This window comes from Oncorhynchus nerka, linkage group LG22 (assembly GCF_034236695.1).
Source record: "Oncorhynchus nerka isolate Pitt River linkage group LG22, Oner_Uvic_2.0, whole genome shotgun sequence".
Classification (NCBI taxonomy): Eukaryota; Metazoa; Chordata; class Actinopteri; order Salmoniformes; family Salmonidae; genus Oncorhynchus; species Oncorhynchus nerka.
Window position 1 is genome coordinate 10,188,926 of NC_088417.1, and position 16,115 is coordinate 10,205,040.

Below are 16,115 nucleotides of genomic sequence, written 5' to 3' on the forward strand. Positions count from 1 at the left end.
TAATGGGGTGCAAAGGAGCAAAATAAATAAATGCATTAGGGAAAGAGGTAGTTGTTTGGGCTAAATTATAGATGGGCTATGTACAGGTGCAGTAATCTGTGAGCTGCTCTGACAGTTGGTGCTTAAAGCTAGTGAGGGAGATAAGTGTTTCCAGTTTCAGAGATTTTTGTAGTTCGTTCCAGTCATTGGCAGCAGAGAACTGGAAGGAGAGGTGGCCAAAGGAATAATTGGTTTTGGGGGTGACCAGAGAGATATACCTGCTGGAGCGCGTGCTAAAGGTGGGTGCTGCTGAGATAAGGGGGGACTTTACCTAGCAGGGTCTTGTAGATGACAATGGTGGAATTGCTGCAAAGAAACCACTACTAAAGGATACCAATAAGAAGAAGAGACTTGCCTGGGCCAAAAAAAACACGAGCAATGTACATTAGAATGGTGGAAATCTGTCCTTTGGTCTGATGAGGCCAAATTTGAGATGGTTATTTCCAACTACCGTGTCTTTGTGAGACATAGAGTAGGTGAACGGATCATCTCTGCATGTGGTTTCCACCGTGAAGCATGGAGGAGGAGGTGTGATGGTGTGGGAATTCAAGTCACACTTAACCAGCATGGCTACCACAGCATTCTGCAGCGATACGCCATGCCACCTGGTTTGCGCTTAGTGGGACTATCATTTGCTTTTCAACAGGACAATGACCCAACACACCTCCAGGCTGTGTAAGGGCTGTTTGACCAAGAAGGAAAGTGATGGAGACGTGCTGCTTCAGATGACCTGGTCTCCACAATCACCTGACCTCCACAATCACTGGTCTCCACAATCACCTGGTCTCCACAATCACCTGGTCTCCACAATCACCTGACCTCCACAATCACCTGGTCTCCACAATCACCTGGTCTCCACAATCACCTGGTCTCCACAATCACCTGACCTCCACAATCACCTGACCTCCACAATCACCTGGTTTCCACAATCACCTGGTCTCCACAATCACCTGGTCTCCACAATCACCTGACCTCCACAATCACCTGGTCTCCACAATCACCTGACTTCCACAATCACCTGGTCTCCACAATCACCTGGTCTCCACAATCACTCAACTTCAATCCAATTGCGATGGTTTGGGATGAGTTGGACCGCAGAGTAACAAGTGCTCAGCATATGTGGAACTCCTTCAAGAATGTTGGAAAAGCATTCCAAGTGAAGCTGGTTGAAAGAATGCCAAGAGTATGCAAAGCTGTCATCAAGGCCAAGGTTGGCTACTTTGAAGAATCTCAAATCTCAAATATATTTGGATTTGTTTAACACTTCTTTGGTTACTACATGATTCCATATGTGTACAGCTCCCACAATCTACTTATTTTCAATTTCTTTCAAACAATCATCAGTCATTTGTGTCAGTGCAGTACATGTTGAGTGCCCTTCTCTATAAGCATGCTGAAAGTCTGTTGTTCATTTGTTTACAGAGAATTAGAATTGTATCTGGTCAAACTATTTTTTTTGCAAAACTTTGCTATGTGTCGGCAGCAAGCTGATTGGTTGGCTGTTAGAACCAGTAAAGGGTGCTTTACCATTCTTGGGTAACGGAATGACTTTGGCTTCACTCCAGGTCAGAAGAAAAACATTTTCCTCCAGACGGATTAAAATGATGACAAATAGGAAGTCAGCTACCATCCTCATTAGCTTTCCATTTAAGTTGTCAATACCAGGTGGTTTATCTTTTTTAAACATTTTTTAAATTTGTTTAACACTTTTTTGGTTACTACATGATTCCATATTGTGTTATTTCATAGTTTTGATGTCTTCACTATTATTCTACAATGTAGAAAATAGCACAAATAAAGAAAAACCCATGAATAAGTAGGTGTCCAAACTGTTGACTGGTATTGTATAAAAACGATTTCTGACCCCAAAAAACGCACATAAAAAACTGCTATTCTAAACCACTGAATGAGGTAACAATACAGCCGTCATCGTGGCCACTGGCTGTGGGCATGAAGCCACCTAAATGGGCCATTAAAAGGAGTCAATAGCAGAATTAAAGAGAGAGAACACCAATGGAACTGAACTATTTTGGTGAGAAATACGCCTGCCGAGACAAACCACACAAATGTCTAGGAGTCAGAGTGAACGAATGAATCGGCCGGAACCAGATACAACTGTGATTTGCAATTACAATACAGTGCTGATCAACATGAACAATAGGGGGTGAAGGGGAGGGGATGTTGTGGTAACAAACAGGTTCTTACTGGCTGGCCGTCGTTACCGGGTGTTCCTGCTGGTCCTGGGGGCCCCTGGGGGCCCCTGGGTCCTGGCAATCCCTGAGAGAAGCCTTTGCTAAAGAGACTGTGTGGGCCAGGGGGCCCAGGGGGGCCGGCTGGCCCTGGATCTCCTTGCTCTCCTTTCTGACTGAAAGTCACCTGGAGAGAGAGAGAGAGTCACACCATGAGAACATTAAGTGTGGTAGTGTGGTATATTGGCAACCAATGATTTGTTTGATGGCTGGTCAGGTACTATCCATGATATGTATTAACCCTAGATGACTGACAGGGGCCTCAGTTTGGAAGCCACTGCACAGCCATCTTGTTACTCCTCCTCCAGTGTAAAACAGATGTTGGAAGATATAGAAATGCATTTATTAATGTCTATATTCGTTTTAGACAAGTATATTCTATTACAGACACCTTAATGCAGACTTTTAAATTATATTTTGTGACCTGCAACTCTTCCTTCAGCAGAGAGACCCTACCCTTGTCTACATTAATTTTAGACAAGTATTAGTAGCATCATCAATCCAGGGTTTATACACATCATTACTATAGGGCAGGTAACACATTATCGGTCTTCAGTTGCATTCTCTTAAATCTGTCAACAACTCATACTTACACTGCTTGGTCTGTAGTCTGCATCCGCAGTCCGACTTGGTCCTGTGGCCAAAGATACAATCTCAATACACATGTATATGGCTCTGTGTCTTACCAGGTTTTATCGCCCCCTAGTGGCTCTTTATTTCAACACCACAAGGGATTATAATAATAATAATATTAATAATATATTCATGCAGTGTTATGTACAGTCTACCTCCATGTCTCTCGCTCTCCCTCAAATCTCTCACCTCTCTCTACTTTCAGCTCCACGTCCTGACCTGAGATCTCATCAGCATCCTCATCGTCACTGGGCGATGCCTCGGTGGGAGGGGCGCGCACAGGGGTGCCCCATGGTTCCTCTGGCTGAGAGGGTATGCGGAGGTAGGGGGAGGTAGCAGAGAGAGAGGAAGAGAGGGGGGGGGGGGGGGGGTCAGATTTAAAAGGATGCATCCTTTGAACATAGAGCTATAGCCAGGTTTGCCAAGTTCTGCAAGATGGGCTTTGTTGCCGCCCTGTGGTTATATGCAGCTGAGCATGAGTCAAGAAAGCTTAACTAGGTCATCCAATGGAATTCAATTAAATGTGCACTATGCAGAAATCGCTCTGCCATTTCCTGGTTGCTAAAATTCTAATAGTTTGCCTAATTTCAGTTTATGTGACAAAACGCACAAGTATAGTGTGAAGAATCAGTGTACCATCTAAACCACTGTGAAATATATTTTCCATGACCAAAAGTATTGTATTTTCAGCTTTTTGAATCTGGTGTACAAAACCGAAAGTAAAAGATGCAAAAATGTAACTTAAGAACGAGAAGCATAGAAATAGAGATAATAGAACAGATCATTGAACTTGCTTTCAATGAGAATGACATATCTATAACACACATTTCTATGTGAAGTTGGTCGGGTCGCCCAAAAAACTGATGTTTGGTTAATTTGTTGCCATGATTACTTGTGGCCATATTCTGAAGGTACTTTCAGTCCTCACTGGGCTTCAGATGGTTCAGATTCTTTTAGAATGTTTTATTTTACCTTTATTTAACTCGGCAAGTCAGTTAAGAACAAATTCTTATTTTCAATGACGGCCTAGGAACAGTGGGTTAACTAACTGTTCAGGGGCAGAATGACAGATTTGTACCTTGTCAGCTCGGGGATTCGAACTTGCAACCTTACGGTTACTAGTCCAACGCTCTAACCACTAGGCTACCCTGCCACCCCTCCACTCTAACCACTAGGCTACCCTGCCGCCCCTCCACTCTAACCACTAGGCTACCCTGCCGCCCCTCCACTCTAACCACTAGGCTACCCTGCCGCCCCTCCACTCTAACCACTAGGCTACCCTGCCGCCCCTCCACTCTAACCACTAGGCTACCCTGCCGCCCTCCACTCTAACCACTAGGCTACCCTGCCGCCCTCCACTCTAACCACTAGGCTACCCTGCCGCCCCTCCACTCTAACCACTAGGCTACCCTGCCGCCCCTCCACTCTAACCACTAGGCTACCCTGCCGCCCCTCCACTCTAACCACTAGGCTACCCTGCCGCCCCTCCACTCTAACCACTAGGCTACCCTGCCTCCCCTCCACTCTAACCACTAGGCTACCCTGCCGCCCCTCCACTCTAACCACTAGGCTACCCTGCCGCCCCTCCACTCTAACCACTAGGCTACCCTGCCGCCCCTCCACTCTAACCACTAGGCTACCCTGCCGCCCCTCCACTCTAACCACTAGGCTACCCTGCCGCCCCTCCACTCTAACCACTAGGCTACCCTGCCGCCCCTCCACTCTAACCACTAGGCTACCCTGCCGCCTTTGGTTCAGAATCTTGAGATTCTTGATAATGTTTGCCATCGACACCATTGGAAAGTTTGAGCACGTGATTCTTCACCATTAGCAGAGATAAGAGCGAAAGTGAGTATGGTTTTGATGTAGTTGATCTCTCATGTCTCTGCAGGAGTTTTACAGATCTGTTGCGGATTCATTCCCATTAAGATTAACGTCACTTTATTGGTCAATTGCACACAAGGTCCAATCAACAGTTGACTTCCACTTTTAAACCCAACCCCTCCGAAAGACACCCATACAGGACATACACATACATATAGAGGTTTGGAGAGGCGCCCCGGGAGCTGTTGTTTTGCGGGGTTAAGTGCCATGCTCAAGGGCACAACGGCAGGCAGTGTCATCTAGGCTTTGATTCCAGCAAGACTCCGGTTGTTTGATCCCAGCAGATTTTTCCCCATTGGACCCGGGATTCGAAGTGGCTCGCCTCTCTAACTGCTAGGCTACCTGATATCACGAGAGAGAATTACAGGACTGTGGTTGAAAAGAAGGATGCTCTGAATGTGGATATTTGCTTAATGAGTTTCAGGACAGAAAGAAGCTCTGGGAAAAGCATGAGAGACAAGATGGTTCAGACGTTCAGGTGTGTGGATAGAATACAATGCCACATTGAGAAGGCTGGAAGTCCTCAACAAGAAACTGGCTAACAAGAATATCCTGAAGAACACGCAGATGGATATCCTGAAGAACACGCAGATGGATATCCTGAAGCACACGCAGATGGATATCCTGAAGCGCACGCAGATGGATATCCTGAAGCGCACGCAGATGGATATCCTGAAGAACACACCGATGGATATCCTGAAGCACACGCAGATGGATATCCTGAAGAACACGCAGATGGATATCCTGAAGCACACGCAGATGGATATCCTGAAGCACACGCAGATGGATATCCTGAAGCACACGCAGATGGATATCCTGAAGAACACACAGATGGATACCCTGAAGCACACGCAGATGGATATCCTGAAGCACACGCAGATGGATATCCTGAAGCACATGCAGATGCAGACCCAGAGGATGGAAGCTGATGTGCAGAGGCTTCAAAGGCAGATGGCCAGCAAACTGGAGGTAATTTACACAATTTAGCATATTATGTATGTCATGTATTTACTCAGGTATGTCAAGGTAAATATTCAGGGAAATACTCTATGTCCAGGTAAGTGTGTTCAGGTAAGTGTGTCCAAGTAAGTCAAATCAAATCAAATGTATTTATATAGCCCTTCGTACATCAGCTGATATCTCAAAGTGCTGTACAGAAACCCAGCCTAAAACCCCAAACAGCAAGCAATGCAGGTAAGTGTGTTCAGGTAAGTGTGTCAAAGTAAGTATTCGGGTAATTATGTTCAGGTAAGTATTCAAATACGTATTCAGGTAGGTTTTCAGATAAGTATGTCCATGGAAGTAAGTACCAGAGAATCTTGTTTCTCATGGTCTGAATGCCCTTTAAGTGCCTTTTGGCAAACTCCAAGCGGGCTGTCAAGTGCCTTTTACTGAGGAGTGGCTTCCCCCTGGACTCTCTACCATGAAGGCCTGATTGATGGAGTGCTGCAGAGATGGTTGTCCTTCTGGGAGGGTCTCCCTTCTCTACAGAAGAACTCTGGAGCTCTATCAGAGTGACCATCGGGTTCTTGGTCACCTCCCTGGCCAAGGCCCTTCTCCCCCGATTGCTCAGTTTTTCCGGGGCGGCCAGCTCTAAGAAGAGTCTTGGTGGTTCCAAACTTCTTTAATTTAAGAATGATGGAGGTCAATGTGTTCTTGGGGACCTTCAACGCTGGAGAAATGTTTTGGTACCCTTCCCCAGACCTGTGCCTCGACACAATCCTGTCTCTGAGCTCTACGGACAATTCCTTCGACGGCATGGCTTGGTTTTTGCTCTGACCTTTACTGTCAACTGTGGGACCTTATATAGACAGGTGTGTGCCTTTCCAAATCATCTCCAAGCAATTGAATTTAAACATCTCAAGGATGATCAATGGAATCAGGATGCACCGGAGCTCAATTTTGAGTCTCATAGCAAAGGGTCTGAACACTTATGTAAATAATGTATTTCTCTTTTTTATATATATATACATTTGCTAACATTTCTAAAAATCAGTTTATGGGGTATAGTATGTAGATTGATGAGGGGAATTTTTTTTTAAATTAATTTTAGAATAAGGCTGTAACGTAACAACATGTGGAAAAAGGGAAGGGGTCTGAATACTGAATACAAATGCACTGTTAGTATGTCCAGAGGTGTGTGTGTGTGTGTGTGTGTGTGTGTGTGTGTGTGTGTGTGTGTGTGTGTGTGTGTGTGTGTGTGTGTGTTGACAGACTAGCAGAAGTGCTAAACCAGCTACGCAGGAAGAGGCTGGGACCAGATCCACAAACACACTGGGAATGGCCCTAAATCATCCCCTGCCTCAACACATCCCCTGCTCCCAGATTAAGCTTCCCTGGTATACAGATCTAGGATCCGTTTTCCCTCCCCAAATCCTAACTTTCACCATTAGGGAGAAAACAAACAGACCCTAAATCAGTGATTTGGACCTCATCCTAATACCCAGGGTGTGTGGGTTGTGGGGTAGTTGTCCAAATCACTGATTTAGGGTCTGTTTGTTTTCTCCCTAATGGTGAATGTGGAAGCCATCCTGGAACAGAGAGGTTTAGCAGTCAAATCACCCTTCCTGAGTCTACCCCAACGCCAGCTACAACAGAGGACACAAACAAGCTGGGAGTAGGAACAGCCTCAAGGAAAAGTAAGGATGACGACAGAGTAGACCACGAACATACAATTAGGCTAATGGTCACAGATTTGATCAGAACAGATTTTTTTAAAACACAGATCTCAGAGTTTTCATGGTTGTTGAACTTTTACTATTCATTAAATATGACCTTCGTCACCTTGGACAATGAAAAACAGTATGTATTCCTTTTGATCAAATTCACAAAACAGAGCTTTTAGAGAAAGAGGCTTCCTTTGAGGGTTCAGCTTTGATTCGGAGCACCTGGATTAAATCTAAGCAATAACAGTTAAACGATCATACAGCTGGATACTGAGCGAGAGAGGGTGAGAGAGAGAGGGACAGAGAGTGGAAGAGAGAGAGAGGGACAGAGAGTGGAAGAGAGAGGGGGCGAAAGAGAGGGAGAGAGAGCGAGAGAGAGTGGAAGAGAGAGAGGGCGAGAGAGAGAGCAAGACAGAGTGAAAGAGAGAGAGCAAGAGAGAGTGGAAGAGAGAGAGGGAGAGAGAGTGGAAGAGAGAGAGGGAGAGAGAGTGGAAGAGAGAGAGGGAGAGAGAGTGGAAGAGAGTGGGAGAGAGAGTGGAAGAGAGAGAGCAAGAGAGAGTGGAAGAGAGAGAGGGCGAGAGAGAGGGACAGAGAGTGGAAGAGAGAGGGGGCGAAAGAGTGGAAGAGAGAGAGGAGAGAGAGAGCAAGACAGAGTGAAAGAGAGAGAGGGAGACAGAGTGAAAGAGAGAGAGGGAGAGAGAGGGAAGAGAGAGAGGAGAGAGAGAGAGGAAGAAGAGAGAGGGAGAGAGAGTGGAAGAGAGAGAGGGAGAGAGTGGAAGAGAGAGAGGGAGAGAGAGTGGAAGAGAGAGAGCAAGACAGAGTGGAAGAGAGAGAGCAAGAGAGTGGAAGAGAGAGAGGACAAGAGGGAGAGAGTGGAAGAGAGAGAGGGTGAGAGAGGAAGAGAGGGAGAGAGAGTGGAATGGGGAGAGGGCAAGAGGGAGAGAGTGGAAGAGAGAGAGGGCGAGAGAGAGTGGAAGAGAGTGGAAGAGAGAGAGGGAGAGAGAGTGGAAGAGGGAGAGGGCAAGAGAGCGAGAGAGCGAGAGGGCGAGAGTGAGAACAAAAGAGAGAGAGGGAGAGGGTGAGAGAGAGTGGAAGAGAGGGTGAGAGAGAGAGGGTGAGCGAGAGAGAAGGTGAGCGAGAGAAAGAGATAAGTAGTAACCCTGAGTGTGTAGCCAAACTCAGCGTTTCCCAAAACTCTGTCCTGGGTCCTCCCCCCTCCTGGGTGCACGTTTTGTGTTTTGGCCCTAGCACTACACAGCTGACTAAGATAACCAACTCAGCAACAAGCTTTGATTATTTTAATCAGCTGTCATGACGTTGGCCATTTGGTGAGGTTTATGACCCCGATAAATACCTTTCCTCTCTCTCTAATCTACAGAGTGACTCTTGGAAAGCCCTTGGAAAGCCCTTTGTTAACATAGAGAGTCTGGTAACATAAAAGGGTGGGGGCAGAACCATATTTCAGTAATCCAACTAGTTAAAAAATATGCGTTGGTACTTAAAGAATATGATATCAGATCAGTTGTCATCTGAGACATTATTACTGATGATAGGATGACATAAACTCTATCTTGGAAAGTCTACACATTCTAGTTTTGATATTCACATGGAATTGTTGTGCAATTTAAATGTTTAACTATGAAACTATTTCTGAAAAGATGAAATGTAATTTTAGCTTCTAAATGAGAGAATTGGTTTTCATAAGTGAACTAGGCTCAACTCAGTGGCCCCGCCCAAGTGAACAGACATTGGTTTTAAATTATGAAACACGCCCTTCTCTCCCCACTACATAAGCCCGTGTTAACGAAATTAACATTTGTGTTCCCGAGGACGTGATGACGATGGTCCATACGTTAAAAGGGCTAATATCAAACTACACAACTAAGCCAACGTCAGCGTGAGCTTAAAGTATGGCAACTTGGTATGAACTTTGAACTCTTATTCACTAAAGAAGTGATACCTACTAAGGGTTGAGTGAGCAGCAGCAGCTGTAAATGTGGGCTAGGAAAGGACGGACAAAGTATCTCTTCTAACACACGACGACAGTACTACAACGTATCCACTCTACCACCAGACATTCTTCAGAGGACAGGAAAATCTCTGTTGGGCAACACGGCCTTCCATCTATGACTAACCTATTGAAGCACGCCTCAGAGTAAATATTTCTTGCATTTTCCTTTTCCAAATGGGTGGTTATTTAGAATGCATAAGATTCTGTATTTACGATAGCATAGCTTTACAAAGTCCGATCAGAGACCAAATTCCTTTGTTCCTCAGTCTTCCCACACTTTCATTCAAAACTCAACCCCCTTTCTTTGTGTAACCAGCCGTCATATCGGTTCCGTCCACCAGGGACGTTTTCTTTTATGACATAATTAGTAGTCATTGTATGACCCATCCTGTGTTGATGTAATCCTGTGTGATTGTTTAGGTATTTAGTAAATAAATAAGCCACATTTTGTATTGCTGATTCAACTTGTTAGCCAGGGTTCGTGAAGATAAACAAGAATTCTACGATTGTTCAGATGAGACTGAATAAGGTGACGATTAATAATTGACTGCTATTGATGTAAAAGATGACCAGGTATTTAAGAGTTTATTCGGAAGATAACAGCTCTATAAAAAAAATGTTTTGCCCGACTTTCTAGTTAATTACATTTACATGATTAGTTCAATCAGGTAATATTATAGAATAGCATGTCATATCACTTAATCTGGCATAGCCAAAGACACAACACAGCTGTGTAGTGTTAGGACAAAGCCCCAAATGTGCACACTGTGTGGTCTCTCCCACTGAAACACTTTATCTCATCACAGTCTTTTCAGATGATATCCAATCCCTGGTAATGGGAGAGAAAAGCTCAAGGGAAACTGGAAGGACAACTCAGCCAAGCATCAGCAGCTGTTTTGATTTTAAGCAGTGTGCTTGGTGTCCATGTGACAGTTGAAGGAAGATGGAAGGCAGTGTTCAAGAGACAGTTATGGTGCCAATCTTGCTTATATCTGGGATTGAGTCCTGCAGTTTTAGTCTGGTGCCATCCTTGTAAATAATGCAGGATCTCCACAAATAGCATGGGATATGTCAACGTTAGATCACTTTTGAGGCATGAAATGTAATACCAAGACATCTCTCTCCAAATGGGCAGGGGGAGGAAGAAGAGGAGTGGTTGGGCAGCGGGAGGAAGAAGAGGAGTGGTGGGCAGGGGGAGGAAGAAGAGGAGTGGTTGGGCAGGGGGAGGAAGAAGAGGAGTGGTTGGGCACACATCACAACTGCTGCTTCCAGACTCTTGATATATGGCTCAGTTTACACAACTAATAAAAGGTACTAATGTAACTAAGTCCTCTGCCAGTTACAGTGGAAAAACCTATGTGTTGTTGTCTAAAGATCCTTCAATGTGTCAGAAAGCAGTTAACTATTCAGAAGAGGATATATGCTTTCCTCTCAGACATGGTCCAAGGTCAGACCAGATCAGGTTGAGCGTTTCTCAGATAGGAGAACCTGGTCAGACCAGATCAGGTTGAACTAACAGCGTTTCTCAGATAGGAGAACCTGGTCAGACCAGATCAGGTTGAGCGTTTCTCAGATAGGAGAACCTGGTAAGACCAGATCAGGTTGAGCGTTTCTCAGATAGGAGAACCTGGTCAGACCAGATCAGGTTGAGCGTTTCTCAGATAGGAGAACCTGGTCAGACCAGATCAGGTTGAGCGTTTCTCAGATAGGAGAACCTGGTCAGACCAGATCAGGTTGAGCGTTTCTCAGATAGGAGAACCTGGCTGGAGGAAACGGAATATCTTCACGTCTCCCATCAAACTGGTCCCGTTAACTTGAATTGTCTGGATGTGCTGTAGATACCCCTACTGTGTTAGGAGGAGGGAGTTAGAAGGTTGATGGATGTGCTGTAGATACCCCTACTGTGTTAGGAGGAGGGGGTTAGAAGGTTGATGGATGTGCTGTAGATACCCCTACTGTGTTAGGAGGAGGGAGTTAGAAGGTTGATGGATGTGCTGTAGATACCCCTACTGTGTTAGGAGGAGGGGGTTAGAAGGTTGATGGATGTGCTGTAGATACCCCTACTGTGTTAGGAGGAGGGGGTTAGAAGGTTGATGGATGTGCTGTAGATACCCCTACTGTGTTAGGAGGAGGGGGTTAGAAGGTTGATGGATGTGCTGTAGATACCCCTACTGTGTTAGGAGGAGGGGGTTAGAAGGTTGATGGATGTGCTGTAGATACCCCTACTGTGTTAGGAGGAGGGAGTTAGAAGGTTGATGGATGTGCTGTAGATACCCCTACTGTGTTAGGAGGAGGGAGTTAGAAGGTGTACATGTTGATGGATGTGCTGTAGATACCCCTACTGTGTTAGGAGGAGGGAGTTAGAAGGTTGATGGATGTGCTGTAGATACCCCTACTGTGTTAGGAGGAGGGAGTTAGAAGGTTGATGGATGTGCTGTAGATACCCCTACTGTGTTAGGAGGAGGGGGTTAGAAGGTTGATGGATGTGCTGTAGATACCCCTACTGTGTTAGGAGGAGGGGGTTAGAAGGTTGATGGATGTGCTGTAGATACCCCTACTGTGTTAGGAGGAGGGGGTTAGAAGGTTGATGGATGTGCTGTAGATACCCCTACTGTGTTAGGAGGAGGGAGTTAGAAGGTTGATGGATGTGCTGTAGATACCCCTACTGTGTTAGGAGGAGGGAGTTAGAAGGTTGATGGATGTGCTGTAGATACCCCTACTGTGTTAGGAGGAGGGAGTTAGAAGGTGAACATGTTGATGACGTATGACGACCTATTGATCATGTATGGGGGCGGCAGGTAGCCTAGTGGTTAGAGTGTAGAGGCGGCAGCGTAGCCTAGTGGTTAGAGTGTAGAGGCGGCAGCGTAGCCTAGTGGTTAGAGTGTAGAGGCGGCAGGTAGCCTAGTGGTTAGAGTGTAGAGGAGGCAGGTAGCCTAGTGGTTAGAGTGTAGAGGCGGCAGCGTAGCCTAGTGGTTAGAGTGTAGACGGTGGCAGGTAGCCTAGTGGTTAGAGTGTAGAGGCGGCAGCGTAGCCTAGTGGTTAGAGTGTAGAGGCGGCAGGTAGCCTAGTGGTTAGAGTGTAGAGGAGGCAGGTAGCCTAGTGGTTAGAGTGTAGAGGTGGTAGGGTAGCCTAGTGGTTAGAGTGTAGAGGAGGCAGGTAGCCTAGTGGTTAGAGTGTAGAGGCGGCAGGTAGCCTAGTGGTTAGAGTGTAGAGGCGGCAGGTAGCCTAGTGGTTAGAGTGTAGAGGAGGCAGGTAGCCTAGTGGTTAGAGTGTAGAGGAGGCAGGTAGCCTAGTGGTTAGAGTGTAGTGGAGGCAGGTAGCCTAGTGGTTAGAGTGTAGAGGCGGCAGCGTAGCCTAGTGGTTAGAGTGTAGAGGCGGCAGGTAGCCTAGAGTGTTGGGCCTGTAACCGAAAGGTTGCTAGATTGAATCCCTGAGCTGACAAGGTAAAAATCTGTCATTCTACCCCTGAACAAGGCAGTTAACCCACTGTTCCCCAGTAGGCCGTCATTGTCATTTGTTCTTTTAAATTTAAAAAAATGTTTTTAAAATGACGTAAAACTATCCTTGTGGGTTTATGAAAGTGTGATAGAATATGTGTGTACAGGGTTGGGTCTGAGTCACTCACCACGGTGTACTCTCTCTCCTCCATTACCTTCTTCACTTCATCCAGAGTTTCTGTGTCGTCGAAGGAGTCGTCTCCACTCCCATAGCCAGATGCCTGAAAGAGTGTAACAATGGAATCGCGACAGTAACAACCTTGTATTTTCATTACATAATGCTTAAGTTATGACATTGGAATCTCACTAATAGTTTTACATATTCAATAGGCAATGAGGAAGAATAGTCTAGATGCTTCTATCACAAGCAAATTGTCTAATGCCTTTCCAAGTATTAAAAATATATATATATATATTAAACCTTTATTTAACTAGGCAAGTCAGTTAAGAACAAATTCTTATTTTACAAGTAGCAATAACTTATGCTTAAAAACGGAGCTAAAAAACAGAGAAAATAATGAACTAAATCATGAATAAAACAACTGGAGTTCAGTGCTGTTTTCACCAGAAAGCGAATGAATCTTTCAACACACAACCCTGCGATGTCCTCTAACCACCACTAGAGGGGCTGATGGTCCCATTCATCATCAGCATGTCAGGTTTCAGGATGGAGTAAGGTAGAAGTTCAGCACATTACCACTGTTGTAGGGTCAGATTGAACATTTTCATCATCCTAATGGTGTTAGTATTGGGGGTGGTTGAAATCTGATCCGAGATCAGTGGTTAGTGGTCCATGTACAGTGTCCGCTAGATAGTCTCTCCTGGCATCCTTTCTTTTATGATAACTAATCTGAAAATACTTGATAGTTGATAGCTGTATGGTGGAAACCTAGCGAGTCCCACCCAGTCCTATACCCAGTCCTACCTTGTCCTACCCAGTCCCACCCAGTCCCATCCAGCCATACCCAGTCCCATTCAGTCCCACCCAGTCCCACCCAGTCCCATCCAGCCATACCCAGTCCCACCTAGTCCCATCCAGTCCCACCCAGTCCCACCCAGTCCCATCCAGCCATACCTTGTCCTACCCAGTCCCACCCAGTCCCATCCAGCCATACCCAGTCCTACCTTGTCCTACCCAGTCCCACCCAGCCCCATCCAGCCATACCCAGTCCTACCCAGTCCCACCCAGTCCCATCCAGCCATACCCAGTCCCATCCAGTCCCACCTAGTCCCATCCAGCCATACCCAGTCCCATCCAGTCCCACCCAGTCCTACCTTGTCCTACCCAGTCCCACCTAGTCCCATCCAGCCATACCCAGTCCCATCCAGTCCCACCCAGTCCTACCTTGTCCTACCCAGTCCCACCCAGCCCCATCCAGCCATACCCAGTCCCACCCAGTCCTACCCAGTCCCATCCAGCCATACCCAGTCCCATCCAGTCCCACCCAGTCCTACCTTGTCCTACCCAGTCCCACCCAGTCCTACCTTGTCCTACCCAGTCCCACCCAGTCCCATCCAGCCATACCCAGTTCCACCCATTCCCACCCAGTCCTACCTTGTCCTACCCAGTCCCATCCAGTCCCACCTTGTCCTACCCAGTCACACCCAGTCCTACCTTGTCCTACCCAGTCCCACCCTGACCTACCCAGTCCCACCCTGACCTACCCAGTCCCACCCAGTCCCATCCAGTCATACCCAGTCCCATCCAGTCCCACCTTGTCCTACCCAGTCCCACCCAGTCCCACCTTGTCCTACCCAGTCCCACCCTGACCTACCCAGTCCCACCCTGACCTACCCAGTCCCACCCTGACCTACCCAGTCCTACCTATTAGGGCTCAAGTGAAAAGAAGGTCAGATGTAGTATTGGGAAACACTCACATAGGGGTCGTCCTCTTCACACAGGTCATCTTTGGCTGTGGGGTATCCCTTCAGAACCAGCTGCTGGATACAACCCTGGGGAGAGAGAGAGAGGTTAAGGCACATTAACACTAGTATAAACACTAACAGTACCCTGGGGGGAGGTTAAGGAACATTAAATCTAGTATACACACTCACAGTAAATGCATGACCTGATTTGATTTGCCAGCTCTCAAATCAAATCAACACAACATTTTAGTGAAATGGAAATATCTCAAGTACGGCGAACAGGAACCTCAATCTGATAACAGGTACCTCAATCTGGAAACAGGTACCTCAATCTGGAAACAGGTACCTCAACCTGGAAACAGGTACCTCAACCTGGAAACAGGTACCTCAACCTGGAAACAGGTACCTCAATCTGGTAACAGGAACCTCAATCTGATAACAGGTACCTCAATCTGGTAACAGGTACCTCAATCTGGAAACAGGTACCTCAATCTGGAAACAGGTACCTCAACCTGGTAACAGGTACCTCAATCTGGTAACAGGTACCTCAATCTGGTAACAGGTACCTCAACCTGGTAACAGGTACCTCAACCTGGTAACAGGTACCTCAATCTGGTAACAGGTATCTCAATCTGGTAACAGGTACCTCAATCTGGTAACAGGTACCTCAATCTGGTAACAGGTACCTCAACCTGGTAACAGGTACCTCAATCTGGTAACAGGTACCTCAATCTGGAAACAGGTACCTCAATCTGGTAACAGGTACCTCAATCTGGTAACAGGTACCTCAATCTAGTAACAGGTACCTCAACCTGGTAACATGTACCTCAACCTGGTAACAGGTACCTCAATCTGGTAACAGGTACCTCAACCTGGTAACAGGTACCTCAACCTGGTAACAGGTACCTCAACCTGGTAACAGGTACCTCAATCTGGTAACAGGTACCTCAATCTGGTAACAGGTACCTCAACCTGGTAACAGGTACCTCAATCTGGAAACAGGTACCTCAACCTGGAAACAGGTACCTCAATCTGGTAACAGGAACCTCAATCTGATAACAGGTACCTCAATCTGGTAACAGGTACCTCAATCTGGAAACAGGTACCTCAATCTGGTAACAGGTACCTCAACCTGGTAACAGGTACCTCAATCTGGTAACAGGTACCTCAATCTGGTAACAGGTACCTCAACCTGGTAACAGGTACCTCAACCTGGTAACAGGTACCTCAATCTGGTAACAGGTATCTCAATCTGGTAACAGGTACCTCA

At 46.3% G+C, this 16,115-nt stretch overlaps 1 protein-coding gene across 1 annotated transcript in view; it reads right to left on the reverse strand.

Moving 5' to 3' along the window:
• LOC115104477 (collagen alpha-1(XVIII) chain-like) overlaps positions 1–16,115 on the reverse strand; it is a 114,892-nt gene that overhangs the window by 44,646 nt on the left and 54,131 nt on the right. The window contains exons 4-8 of the mRNA XM_065006902.1: positions 14,858–14,932; positions 13,108–13,200; positions 3,111–3,225; positions 2,882–2,922; positions 2,245–2,415 (exon numbers count right to left, since the gene is read on the reverse strand). Of these exons, the coding sequence (XP_064862974.1) occupies positions 2,245–2,415; positions 2,882–2,922; positions 3,111–3,225; positions 13,108–13,200; positions 14,858–14,932 (495 nt within the window). The remainder of the gene's footprint in view (positions 1–2,244; positions 2,416–2,881; positions 2,923–3,110; positions 3,226–13,107; positions 13,201–14,857; positions 14,933–16,115) is intronic.